General features: G+C 38.4%; 1 protein-coding gene across 50 annotated transcripts in view; it reads left to right on the top strand.

The window, feature by feature from the left end:
• Positions 1–15,018, top strand: part of Zasp52 (Z band alternatively spliced PDZ-motif protein 52) — a 452,865-nt gene that overhangs the window by 328,569 nt on the left and 109,278 nt on the right. For all 50 annotated transcript variants that reach the window (XM_073989412.1, XM_073989435.1, XM_073989425.1 and 47 more), the window contains exons 3-4: positions 13,485–13,636; positions 13,766–13,922. In XM_073989412.1, the coding sequence (XP_073845513.1) occupies positions 13,485–13,636; positions 13,766–13,922 (309 nt within the window). The remainder of the gene's footprint in view (positions 1–13,484; positions 13,637–13,765; positions 13,923–15,018) is intronic.

Genomic DNA, 15,018 nt, shown 5'->3' with positions numbered 1-15,018 from the left:
ATGTATGAACCACATCGGTCACTCCCTTCAAGACTTATCGTGCGCACAATTTTTCCGAAAATGTTTGAACTTTTGTGGGGGAGGTACCTAAAGGAGTGTACCGATATGGCTTATCTTCGAACTTAAGCTAAGTTTGGACAAAATATGACGAATGTCAAATTTTGGACCAAATCGGCAGGTCCGTTCGAGAGTTATCTTGCGCTCCAACCACTACACACGGTGTTATAGGTGTTGTTTGTACTTTTCACGCTATTTTCTCAGGAAGTATGAACTTTAAAACTTGTACCGTCGTATGGGGGGCGGTGAATACAAGCTGTTACAACAAAAACCGAAGCGATTCGAGAGCTGGTCCTAAACTGGTCCGAAATTTTGTGTGGGAGGTACCCGAAGGAGTGGACCGATTGAGTCCTTATTGGAATCTCATCTAAGTCTGGTAAAAATTTCACGATATGCAAAGTATGGACCACATCGGTTACTCCCTTCAAGAGTTATCGTGCGCGCAAATTTTCCGAACATTTTCGAACTTTTGTGGGGGTGGTAACGGAATGAGTGGACCGATATAATCCATCTTCGAACTTAAACTAAGTTTGGACAAAATATTACGAAAGCCAGACAGACAGACAGACGGACGGACGGAAATTGCTAAATCGGCTCCAAATTGTCTGAAACACATTTCGACCAAACATACTTGGGGTCTAAAACCATTATTTTGATAAGGCACATGTTGGCTGTTGCCCCTCGTTAGCATAAATGCTGGTATAAAAATGTGGTGTCTATTCCTGCTTTGATGCGATAAGTAATACACATATCTGATCGAAATAATTGCTTCGGGTGCCTCCAATACTAAAGAACAAGTTTTTGCTAGCTTTACAATATTTTGCAGCAGCTTGTCCTCACGGTTGCTATTACCCAGGTATATATTTTCTGAAATAATGGTTCAAAATCTCTTAAACAACCCTTCCGTCAACAACTAAGGTGACAGGCGAACACCGTAACTTACCAATTCAGTGTCCGAAGTGGACGAAGCACATGGTAAAATTTCTTCCAAAGGCACATCAAATTCCAAGAAGGTCCAAATCGGTTCAAAAATTCCGCTTGAGTGCAGTTTACGAGCTGTTCGTGGATCGTTTTGAAATTTTTACCAAAGGTAATCTTTGCCACAGTGATGCAATGGTATGCACACCAGCCTTGCACGCTAAAGGTCGTGGGTACGATTCCCCGCCCAGGCAACATCAAAAATTTTCAACGGTGGCTAATAATGTTGGCGACATTTCCTGAGTATTTCAGCCTTGAAAAAAACTTCTCTACGAGTGGTGTCTTAAGACACGACGTTCGGACTCGGCGATAAACAGTAGGTCCCATAGCATTGAGCTAATGTGAATAGGGGTGCACTCATTGATATGAGAGAAGTCTCCCTTGTCCCGTATACCCCCGTATATATATTATAATCTTTGCAGTACTGTTCACAGCCACGTAATATTTTTCGTGGACAAGTCCGTGCTTCTTGACATAATGGCACTGAGGTTGTAAAAAATCCGGAATGAATCCTAAAATTAGATCTACTTCTCGGATCGGTTTGAAATTTTAATGACGGGTAGTCATTGTAATCATGACTACCACATTATATTTCCTACACAACACTCACACAATTCTTCTCCTAATAATGGTCCGTCAGAATGTTTCGAAGCCCTGTCCATATTCCAAAGTTCCAGCAGGACCATATTTTGAAGAGTTTATAATTAATGAAACTTTCATCGCACTCTCACAGCAGTGCTTGCTACCGGCATTACTGATGGCAGATTCATTTTATTCTCTCTTGGGTTTTCAGCATATGAAATCTTTTGGGTATCCATTCAGAGCTACAGATAATTCCCCAAAATCTTCAGCACGAAACAATTGACTACTGATGCAAAACACGATTGAGATGAAATAGGAACTGCAAACGTCTCTCCAGCCGCCTGCTTCCTTAACCTAAGTTTTCCATATTGCTGAAGGCTGCTTTCAATTGAGAATAATTGCTCATAAAATCCTGTAAAATGAAGCACTCGATGTTTGGTGATTAGACGAGACATAGAGCTCATCTTCATGGCAACGCGAAGAACGCGATACAGCACTTTATGCTGAACTTGGGTTTGGAGTGTTATTTCTCTTCGAACATTTTCTGCAGTCGAACTAAAACGCATGTTATTACCTGGTGTTCACGCTTGTTGTATCGGCAATAATCAACACAATTGAGCCCCACATGTTGAACACATCTAACAAATTCTGGATTTCTTCGATTGTGTGTGCCTTCCCATCTTTCAATTTGGGCCCAGTCAACGTTATTTCTATAGATTTGTTCTTGAGGTCCACGGTCTGATAGCTAAAGCTCTCAAGCTGAGTGTCGTCAATGTGCATGCTTTCTTTCTGCAGAAAAAGTGCGCTTACCAAGTACTACTTCACCCAAACAGCTTCCTTGTAGATAGCAATGTGGACTCCTGACTGTCATGGGTGTGGGGTCTCAGGTGAGGGGTACCTGGTGACACACTCTTATTGTTTTGTGATTATAACGGAGCGTGTTGCAATGTCTGTTCGGTAATACCCTAGACAGACGCAGCGTTTATTTGCATTAAGATGTGTATTTAATTTTAGCTTGACAGACGACAGTTTCTGCATTTACGAAACAGCTGCTTGCTGTTTTGTTGTTGTTTGCACCGTAATTTTTCGTTTTCCTTGTATCTCAGAGCATGAATAATATTCATATTATGCTCTCTACCTCATATGAATATGGGCTCTCTTCTACGGTATTGCCATATTGAAATACCTAAATGCCTTTTAAATTCAGTTTGATTTTGTGCATTTAGAATGTGGATAATGCACGAACTAATTTGAATAAAGGCTGTTAATGCATATTAACGCTGCCGTCTGTCTAGGCGATAATACTCCCTTTAGTTCGTTGATGTTGTATTGTCAACCTCCCATGTACAATCTGTACGAGGGATGCACCATAACTTCCTGGCCTAGGCAACACTACGTGTTGACAGACGCTATTTGAAAACTTTTTTTGGGAAGTTTGACAGTTTTTAGCCTAAACATACTCATGACAGATTGTCATACGACCATGTGTTGCGTTGTTTACAGTGACTTGAAAAAAAAAAAAAAATACTTTGCGCAAAAATGGAATTTACCTGTAAACATTTGCGTTCCATAATTTTTCACTTCGTCGATTAAAGTAAATCTTTGTATGTCTAAAAAGGGCCATCCATTAAAAGGACCATGGCCCATGTGGGTCTTAGAAATCGAGCCAAATCCAACGAAAGTTTTTATCGAATAAGCACTTCGAAGAAAATGGTCGCCTGAGTATGTGGCGACTACAGAGCTTGAACAAGGTAGGACGGTTAATTCGAAGTGGTACACAACAATTTGTTAATAATTGTGCACCAAGTCAATTGACTCGGAGAAAAATCTTCGACCAGGGGCCGTCACCTCAACAATTATGTGTTTGTGTTCGTGTATTTTTTTTCACCATGGGAGCGGCAATTTATCCCGGAATGCCTGCTCCGAGCTCTTCTGGTCCGTGCCGGGATAGAAATGAACCCCGGACCAGTATGGATCTGTTCCGTTTGCCAGATCCGCATCCACCACATGTCAACAATGGTGAGATGTAATGGATGTATGGAATGGGTGCATTTTCGTGGGTGCTCTGGCCTTAGTAGCACCCGGGATTACAGCGACAGGTATGTTGCTGCTTGCTGCGTCAGCGCATCACCCAGTGCGTCTTCTACGTCGTCGTCTGACTCTTCGTCGTCGTCGGAATACGAGACGCCCCCGCAGTCTCCCCAACAACAACAACAAATGCAGCATCTAACACCACATGTTGTTGTTCAACGGCCAGGAAATGCATCATTCCTGCAATTCAATTGCAACGGTCTCCGCAATAAGGTCAGTGAAATTGTGGAGTTTATGAGTCGGAAAAACATCATGGTCGCCGCGATCCAGGAAACAAAGCTCACCGCCACCTGTAGCTTACGTTGTGATGGTTACAACGTTTTGCGGAAGTATCGCACAAGAAGCGGAGGAGGAGGAGGACTTGCCTTCCTAATACACCAGTCTGTCCAGTACAGACCTATCTCGATTGAGCTTGGCTCTAGTGACCCATACATGGAGTGTATGGGGATAGCAGTAAAGTGTGGTAATGCCGAGGTAGAGCTGCTTAATGTGTACATACCGCCGATGAATAGCTGTGCCCGACGTTATATGCCCAATATTAGTTCGCTGTTAGAGGGCGATAACCGTCTGGTGCTAGGGGACTTCAATGCTCATCATGAGCTTTGGCACTCCGTCCTAGGTAATGACCAGCGGGGTACAGCGCTGGCAGAGCAAATCGATAGCTCCACGTTTTGCACGGTGAATGAAGACGCTCCTACGAGGATTAGAGGAAACTGCCACAGCTCGCCAGATATCACCATTGTGGCACCAGGTCTGATAAATGATGCAACCTGGCAATCCGTCATTTCCCTTAGTTCGGACCACCTCCCTATCATCGTCTCCGTAAACAGACCACCCGACTTCATAACCTCTGAACGCCGTACTTTCCTGAACCATGGGAAAGCTGATTGGCAAGGTTTCAGAGAATTTACCAATTACCGCTTCAGTCAATTGCCCACCCCCTCAGATCCTCGGGTAGCTGAGAGAACTTTCCGAGACATCATCACTAAAGCAGCCGCTCGCTACATACCTGCTGATCGAATACCCGAAATAAGACCAAATTTCCCAGCAGAGGCGACGGGACTAGCAAATGAACGTGACGAGCTTCGTCGTACGAACCCCGAAGACCCAAGAGTTAGACAACTTACTCTTGAAGTCAACAGGCTAGTGGGCGAACATAAGCGGAAAAAGTGGCTAGACCATCTGAAGCAGTGCAACATTGGTGCAGGAATAAGTAAATTGTGGGCAACGGTTAAATCACTCTCGAGTCCGGAAAAGAAGGATGACAGAACGGTTGTTACTTTCAACGGCGTGACAGTAACTGACCCAAAGAGGTGCGCGTGGTATTTTAACCGGCAGTTCATAGAGCACCCCGAGAGTGATAGGGCGAAGAGAAGTGTGCTACGCCGTATAAGAAGAACTCTTCCAGCCGAGGAGGTACCACCACAATTTACGATGAGCGATGTTGCAGATGCCATCCGAAACGCTAAATCATCCAAAGCGTTGGGCCCGCACCGAATATCGATGGTAATGCTTAAGCAGCTGGATGAACCTGGAGTTGAGTATTTAACAAGTGTTCTCAACCTCCTCATGACACCAGTGGACCGTCTTCATGAGGAGGCGAAGGTTTTACCGGTGCGTCAGCACAATAAGATGTTGTCGATGCAGTACCTGCTTGGGTGTTACCGCAGTGAGCATCCCTGTCACGATTTAATGGACAGGCGCCCCCCTCCCAGGCACGTCAGGGGAGACCTTCATGATCTAGAGAGAGAGGTCCAAAGGTATAAAAGAGAACCGCTAGATCAACGAGCCTATCAGGCAGGCTTGAATCGCATTCACACCAACATGGTTGCGCAAGCAGTACGAAGATACAGTGTGAATGCCGTACTTGGAAACCATCCCCCATCCATCGCAGCAGAAGAACGACAGCTGCCAAGGCAAACACGAGTGGTTTTAGCTCAGTTAAGATCCGGACGATACAGCCGCCTCTATTCGTATTGGGCCAGAATTGACGCCACGATACCCAACATATGCCCAGCATGTGGATTGGGACCACACGATACTCTGCATTTATTCAACTGCCCAGCTAACCCCACTCACCTGTCTCCTCATTCTTTATGGACGCAACCAGTCCAGGTTGCAGAATTCTTGAGTCTGGATACAGAGGAACTTGATAACTGAAATAATACACGAACGAACATATATGCGTTGCTACAACAACAACAACGCATTTATTTAAAACAATGCCTTCTTAACTCATTCATGGGTCATCCACCGTACAGCCCTGACTTGGCACCTAATGACTTCATTTTATTCCCGTACATTACGAAAAAAAGGCGTGGTCCACAAAGAGTTAAAAAACCTTGTTTTGGTTGGTGTCTCAATCGGAGTGGAAAAAGTGCTTCAGCAATTTGTTTGAACGCATGAAAAAGTGTATAAATCTTGCTGGAGACTACTTAAGAAAACAATAAAACTATTTTTGATGATAGGTATTCGCGTTTGCATTCTTAGGCCAGAAAGTTTTCGTGCAGCTCTCGTACTGTACATTACCTAGAGATTTATTATTACCAAAGATCTGGAGTGCAGCCATTAATGCCTAGAATCTTACTACGTAATCGACTCTGAAAGTTAAATCCTGTACCTCATCAGACCTTGTACTTTCCAAGTTGATCCACTAGGGAGTAGACTTAGTTTTCATTAGGGCCAATTTCGTTTTGAGTGTTATGACCTCCACAAAATGGGACACACTATCAAAAATTTCGGTTCACATAATTAAGGTTTCCTTGGGTAACTGGCCTTCGACTGGGGTTTAAGACTTTCACCTTTGAACATGTCAAATGCCTTAGATTCAGCTTCAAACTCAATTTTTGTAATATGTATCTGGCTTTTGGCCAAGAATCAAGCCTTTCACCCTTTGAAAGTTAATTTGAGTTCTCACTTCTTTTAAATTCTCCTTTTATTAGGAAAATCAAAAAATCAAAACTTTTACAACCTTCAATGGATTATGACGGTCTAATCACCAGAGTTGGGCAATCTAGTTCTTAGTTCTCTGCCTAGTTCCGGAAAAATTAGAGATTTCATATGAAATCCTGAAATCCCTCGTAGTTCTTTCATACAAACGATGCTATTGATTTCAACTACATAGTGAATTAGTTAATTAAATTGAACTAGATTGGCACAACTCTAGATAACAACAAAAATTATGTTAGGCCTTATGCTCACGGTCAGGGCGGTCATAACCTCCTGTATTCCTTTTGAGCGCATCAACACAAGCTGAGTAATCCTAGTCTTCCTAGTCTTTTTCATGGCATTAAATTTTACCCTTAACTATTAGTCCTTTTTCAAACAATTGATTTCTTACAAACAACCATACAAAACAATGTGTTTTATGTTTCAAAAATATTTTCCATTCAATAAATTGCAAATGAAAGGATTCTATGGAACATTTTTAAAAATTTCAACTAATTAAATATTTCATTAATATCGGTACATTCATCTTGACCATTCTACAATTGAGACAAAACAACAGACATTCACAAAATCATTCTAATAAACGCAAACAAAACAAACTACACATATGCAATTTATGTACAACAATTGTTTTTTCTTTATTTTTATGATTCAAAATCGGACAAATTTATATGAATCTATTGAGAGAGAGAAAAATTGGAAACACAATAAATCCACAAATAAGTACACAAAGCCAACATGCATTGTTGTTTTTTTTGAATAGACAAAACACATGGCTAACAGACTGTGAATATGGTTCAACTAACTGATAAGCATACGTACATACATTTGGACATATATTTTAAAATACAATAGATTTGCAGTTTCAACATGCATACATACATACATATGTATGTACATTGTAGATATATCCGCACCACAGTACCTTTGTATATGACTAGCATCGTGTGCATTTCCAGGATCTACCAAATGCTTTTCGAAAAACAAGCTCTAAAACCGCTGCATGCAATAAAGGTTGGGGTCACAGTTGGCGGTTATGGTTTTTGGGGTTTACTTTTGGAAACAAATGCTCTTCGTGTCTCTCTGGTGAATTCTAACCCCGTACATAATTACATGAGAGAGTGTAGGGGCAAGTAGGCTTGGGGAAAAAAATCACACCACTTGTCATTTTCCTACATTTATTCAGATTTTCAAAACTATAACCCAGAAAACAAAATGATAAAATTGACTAGAAGCAAAAGGAAATTTTCAAAATTAAGAAAATCTGGAACAAGGATGGGGTGGCCTATAAGAAACCAAAAGGGCGAAGGAGGAAACAACTATTAATGAACATCAAATACAAGAGAAACCCCTATAAGCAGGCCACAATCAAGTGGACTAATGCGGATTAATGCCATAAGCACCTGGTACAGTCCCAGTTTCCTACTAAGTACATAGTAGGAAACATACTATGCAAAGTGTGCAAAATTTCCCCTTTTAATTTTGCTGGATATTTTCCCATATTTTCCTCACATTGATTCGCATGTTTTTGTGGATGATGATGACTGGGTTATATGGCGTATTGACGTTAGAACTGGTGGTCACTAAACGACAATGACTACAAATCACAGACCAACAAAACCAAATTCGGAAATATCAATACACCGTGTTGTTGTTGATGTTGGCATTGTTTTCAATTCATAATTTTTCCCCTAAGCTGTTGCAGCCACCACTGCTGTTTTTAACATTTGTTCGTTCGTTGTTGTTCTTGTACATCTCAGGCAATAATAAATTCATTTGTGACTTTGTTCTCCATTGATAGGATGGCTGCTTGCTTGCTATTGTTTGTTTACATTCCTGATTGTTGTTGGCCTAGCTCTTTGTTTTTGGTATTTGAAGCTAGGACCTTTTGCTATATCCAGCCATGACAAATTTTGTGGTCCTTTAGAAAAACTATGATGGAACATTGTCCAAGCCAATCCAAAATAAAGAAAAAAACACTAAAATGGTGTACCACAATTGGTTTGATTTTTCGCATAGAACCTCTATTGTTGATAGTTGGTTGGTAAAATAAAACACACAATAACAACAAAAATTAAACGCACTAAAAACAAAGCATATTCCAGGCTGTTTGGCATTCCAAAATCAGTCTATTGTTCTAGCAAACGCCGTTGTTTTATTGATTTGGTTGCATTTTTGTAAACTACAATAGTCGATGCTATGAAATTCTTTTTTTATTTTTTTATAATAAAACCGTTTTATCCACACATCCTATGGGCTTTTATTGTTCAATGTTTGCTCTTCCTTAGCTAGTATGTTGGTCGATCAAATGACCTGTGATTTATGCAAAACATAATTGAATTGTTAACAATTTGACAGCCATTGTAAATATTGACAATGGCTGTGGTGTTTCTATTTCTACATTTTTGGCAGATTAAGTTTTATAAGGGGATGCATAAAAGAGAGTTATTTTAGAAGAGAACTATTCTAATTCTTCTATACGTAGAAGAGAACTAATCTATACATAGAAGAGAACTCCTCTATACATAGAAGAGAACTGTTCCATACAGAGAAGAGAACTCTTCTATATATGTAGAAGATAACTCTTCTATACACAGAAGAGAAATATTCTATACACAGAAGAGAAATCTTCTATACACAGAAGAGAAATCTTCTATACACAGAAGAGATCTCTTCTATACATAGAGGAGAACATTCCATACACAGAAGGGAACTTTTCTATACACAGAAGAGAACTCTTCTATACATAGAATTGATCTCTTCTATACATAGAAGAGGACTCTTCTATACATAGAAGAGAACTCTTCTACACATAGAAGAGAACTCTTCTACACATAGAAGAGAACTCTTCTACACATAGAAGAGAACTCTTCTACACATAGAAAATAACTCTTCTACACATAGAAGAGAACTCCTCTACACATATAAGAGAACTCTTCTATACATAGAAGAGTACTCTTCCATACATAGAAGAGTCCTCTTCTATACATAGCAGACACTCCTTCCATACATACCAGAGACCTCATCTATACATAGAAGAGACCTCTTCTATTCATTGGAGAGAACTCTTCTACACATAGAAGAGATCTTTTCTACACATAGAAGAGACCTCTTCTATGCATAGAAGAGACCTCTTCTATACATAGAAGAGACCTCTTCTATACATTGAAGAGACCTCTTCTATACATAGAAGATACCTCTTCTATACATTGAAGAGACCTCTTCTATACATAGAAGAGACTTCTTCTATACATAGAAGAGGCTTCTTCTATACATAGAAGATACATTTTCTATACATAGAAGAGACCTCTTCTATACATCGAAGATACCTCTTCTATACCTAGAAGAGTTCTCTTCTGTGTGTCGAAGAGTTCTCTTCTATGTATAGAAGAGTTATATTCTATGTGTAGAAGAGTTTTCTTCTATGTGTATATAAATTATCTTCTATGTGTAGAAGAGTTCTCTTCTATGTATAGAAGAGACCTCTTCTATACATAGAAGAGACTTCTTCTATACATAGAAGAGGCTTCTTCTATACATAGAAGATACATTTTCTATACATAGAAGAGACCTCTTCTATACATAGAAGATACCTCTTCTATTCATTGGAGAGAACCTCTTCTATACATAGAAGAGACCTCTTCTATACATAGAAGAGACCTCTTCTATACATAGAAGAGACCTCTTCTATACATAGAAGAGACCTCTTCTATACATAGAAGAGACCTCTTCTATACATAGAAGAGACCTCTTCTATACATAGAAGAGACCTCTTCTATACATAGAAGAGACCTCTTCTATACATAGAAGAGACCTCTTCTATACATAGAAGAGAAGTCTTCTATACATAGAAGAAGAAGAGGTCTCTTCTATGTATAGAAATGTATAGAAGAGGTTTCTTCTATGTATAGAAAAGGTCTCTTCTATGTAAAGAAGAGGTCTCTTCTATGTATAGAAGAGTTATATTCTATGTGTAGAAGAGTTTTCTTCTATGTGTATATAAATTATCTTCTATGTGTAGAAGAGTTCTCTTCTATGTATAGAAGAGACCTCTTCTATACATAGAAGAGACTTCTTCTATACATAGAAGAGGCTTCTTCTATACATAGAAGATACATTTTCTATACATAGAAGAGACCTCTTCTATACATTGAAGAGACCTCTTCTATACATAGAAGATACCTCTTCTATTCATTGGAGAGAACCTCTTCTATACATAGAAGAGACCTCTTCTATACATAGAAGAGACCTCTTCTATACATAGAAGAGACCTCTTCTATACATAGAAGAGACCTCTTCTATACATAGAAGAGACCTCTTCTATACATAGAAGAGACCTCTTCTATACATAGAAGAGACCTCTTCTATACATAGAAGAGACCTCTTCTATACATAGAAGAGACCTCTTCTATACATAGAAGAGACCTCTTCTATACATAGAAGAGAAGTCTTCTATACATAGAAGAAGAAGAGGTCTCTTCTATGTATAGAAATGTATAGAAGAGGTTTCTTCTATGTATAGAAAAGGTCTCTTCTATGTAAAGAAGAGGTCTCTTCTATGTATAGAAGAGTTATATTCTATGTGTAGAAGAGTTTTCTTCTATGTGTATATAAATTATCTTCTATGTGTAGAAGAGTTCTCTTCTATGTATAGAAGAGACCTCTTCTATACATAGAAGAGACTTCTTCTATACATAGAAGAGGCTTCTTCTATACATAGAAGATACATTTTCTATACATAGAAGAGACCTCTTCTATACATTGAAGAGACCTCTTCTATACATAGAAGATACCTCTTCTATTCATTGGAGAGAACCTCTTCTATACATAGAAGAGACCTCTTCTATACATAGAAGAGACCTCTTCTATACATAGAAGAGACCTCTTCTATACATAGAAGAGACCTCTTCTATACATAGAAGAGACCTCTTCTATACATAGAAGAGACCTCTTCTATACATAGAAGAGACCTCTTCTATACATAGAAGAGACCTCTTCTATACATAGAAGAGAAGTCTTCTATACATAGAAGAGACCTCTTCTATACATAGAAGAGAAGTCTTCTATACATAGAAGAAGAAGAGGTCTCTTCTATGTATAGAAATGTATAGAAGAGGTTTCTTCTATGTATAGAAAAGGTCTCTTCTATGTAAAGAAGAGGTCTCTTCTATGTAAAGAAGAGGTCTCTTCTATGTATAGAAGAGGTCTCTTCTATGTATAGAAGAGGTCTCTTCTATGTATAAGGTCTCTTCTATGTATAGAAGACGTCTCTTCTATGTATAGAAGAGGTCTCTTCTATGTATAGAAGAGGTCTCTTCTATGTATAGAAGAGGTCTCTTCTATGTATAGAAGAGGTCTCTTCTATGTATAGAAGAGGTCTTTTCTATGTATAGAAGAGGTCTCTTCTATGTATAGAAGAGGTCTCTTCTATGTATAGAAGAGGTCTTTTCTATGTATAGAAGAGGTCTCTTCTATGTATAGAAATGTATAGAAGAGGTTTCTTCTATGTATAGAAAAGGTCTCTTCTATGTAAAGAAGAGGTCTCTTCTATGTATAGAAGAGGTCTCTTCTATGTATAGAAGAGGTCTCTTCTATGTATAGAAGAGGTCTCTTCTATGTATAGAAGAGGTCTCTTCTATGTATAGAAGAGGTCTCTTCTATGTATAGAAGAGGTCTCTTCTATGTATAGAAGAGGTCTCTTCTATGTATAGAAGAGGTCTCTTCTATGTATAGAAGAGGTCTCTTCTATGTATAGAAGAGGTCTCTTCTATGTATAGAAGAGGTCTTTTCTATGTATAGAAGAGGTCTCTTCTATGTATAGAAGAGGTCTCTTCTATGTATAGAAGAGGTCTTTTCTATGTATAGAAGAGGTCTCTTCTATGTATAGAAGAGGTCTCTTCTATGTATAGAAGAGGTCTCTTCTATGTATAGAAGAGGTCTCTTCTATGTATAGAAGAGGTCTCTTCTATGTATAGAAGAGGTCTCTTCTATGTATAGAAGAGGTCTCTTCTATGTATAGAAGAGGTCTCTTCTATGTATAGAAGAGGTCTCTTCTATGTATAGAAGAGGTCTCTTCTATGTATAGAAGAGGTCTCTTCTATGTATAGAAGAGGTCTCTTCTATGTATAGAAGAGGTCTCTTCTATGTATAGAAGAGGTCTCGCCGAACTTTTTATACCCTCCACCACAAATTTCAGCCTTTTCGTTGGATTAATGTGGCCAAAACCTTCAAGATACCGAAAATCGGGAGATATCGTCCTATGGGGGCTATATCAAAACGTGGACCTATATAAACATTTTATGGTAGAAATGTTTCTTAGCCTCTGGAAATGCAAAATGCAAAGTTACAACCGATTCTGTTGTCAAATGGGACTAATACATTCAAAATATATTAAAATGACGCGTACTTTATATGGGGCGTTATATGGGGGTAATATCAAAACGTGGACCTATATAAACCAACTTTGGTAGGAATGTTTTTTAGCCTCTGGAGATACAAAATACCAAATTACAACGGAATCGGTGGTAAAATGGGACAAATATCTTAAAAATTCCTTAAAACGACGACGCATCACGCGCCATTTTGTATGGGGGCTATACGAAAGCGTGGACCTACACGGCCCGCTTTCAATACCAAAAGTCGTACGTACATATAATATATTTTCCCAAAATTTCATCCACCTACGTCAATCCGTTCGGACGCTAGAGTGATTTCGGATTTTAAGGCATCTTATCATGTAAAACTTCATTATTTACATTTTATTTTTTCATTTGTATATTCGCCATAATTCCCAATTATTAAATACCTATTTCTTTTTTTTATTCCAGGTCAATGGCGGTAGTCTTGCCGAAAAGGCCGGTTTAATGCCCGGCGATGCTGTGCTCAAAATCAACGATGTCGATGTATTCAATTTACGCCACAAGGAAGCCCAAGATATTGTTGTGCGTTCAGGCAACAATTTTGTTATGACAGTTCAAAGGTAAGAGAGTTTTGGGTAGAGGTGGTTGAAGGTAACAATTTCTCACCTATCACCACACCCAATAATTTGTCGAATCAAATCCATTTATTGTGTTTCTAATACGATTATTTGTTGTTTCTTCCCCTGCAGAGGTGGTTCAACTTGGCGTCCACATGTCACACCCACCGGAAATGTACCACAACCCAACCAAGGACATTTGCAAACAGTGACAAAAACTTCTTTGGCTCACAAACAACAAGAATCTCAACACATTGGTTGTGGCTATAACAATGCGGCTAAACCTTTTGTAAGTAAAAAACGTAATAAGAATTTTGGAAAATAATTTTATTCCAAACATAACTGAGAAAAAGACAGATAATAATAATAATATGAATGGGATTACGAAAACTTAGTAAACTAATAGGAGGTTAGTCTATTTTTTGAACTTCAATATTCATTAGTATACTCATAATCTAGGCCGACCCGAAAGTGTTTCATATTCCACTTTTTTGCTTCTCACTTCAACAGCATTGTAATAATATAAATTGGCTTTACTTCATAAAGTGTTAAAAGTCCTTTTTTGAAAAGGGTAAATAGGACAAGACTTTTGCCCCTTCTCTCCACTTTCCCTATTCTTGGGTAGTTTTAGTATCATAACTTTGGATAGTATCTTCATTTGTTCCAACACTAATGCCATGGGTAAAGGATTAGACTTGCAAAGAGTTCGAAATCCTTTTTTTAGGATAGCATGTTACCATACCACCCACAAAAAAACCTAAAAAAAGGAGATGACATTTTAATAAAATTACATGACAAATGATTGAAATATATACGTTGTTATATACATACTTACAAATGTTTGTTGTTGATTTTTGCCACATTTTATTTTGATTTAGTTTACATTCAATTTTGTCCATAGCTTCCTTTACTGACGTTTTCTATGCCATATAACACATTTGCCAAAATATCCTTTGGTAGTCCATAGAGACTTCCTTACGTACATACATATTTACATCATTTGGCCATAGTTGTCTCATCTATGTGGCATTTGTATTCATTGGATCTTCTTTGAAATGTGTCAAAATATGAATTATGAATAGTTCCTTCCTCAAGAGGGTTCATATACATAAATAAGGGACTTTGGTATTTTAGATATTTGGGATTATGAAAGTGTTTAGAATTAAAGCATTTTTTGATTCTTTGTTGAATGTAAATAAGGAGAGGAGAAAAGAGTTTTAGATTGGAATTAGCAAAGACTATTTTGGAAAAGATTTAACCAGTGATTGAAAATTTAATTAAAAGTGGCTTATAAGTTGTATGTGATAATTGTGGTGAATTAAATTGAAAACTCCAATTAAGGCTAGATAAATCCAAATCCAAAAAAGAAACTCTGGAGAATTCGA

Source organism: Musca autumnalis, unplaced genomic scaffold (assembly GCF_047663935.1).
Source record: "Musca autumnalis isolate F117 unplaced genomic scaffold, ASM4766393v1 scaffold_5, whole genome shotgun sequence".
NCBI classification, from domain to species: Eukaryota; Metazoa; Arthropoda; class Insecta; order Diptera; family Muscidae; genus Musca; species Musca autumnalis.
This window is presented reverse-complemented; position numbering and strand designations above follow the sequence as displayed.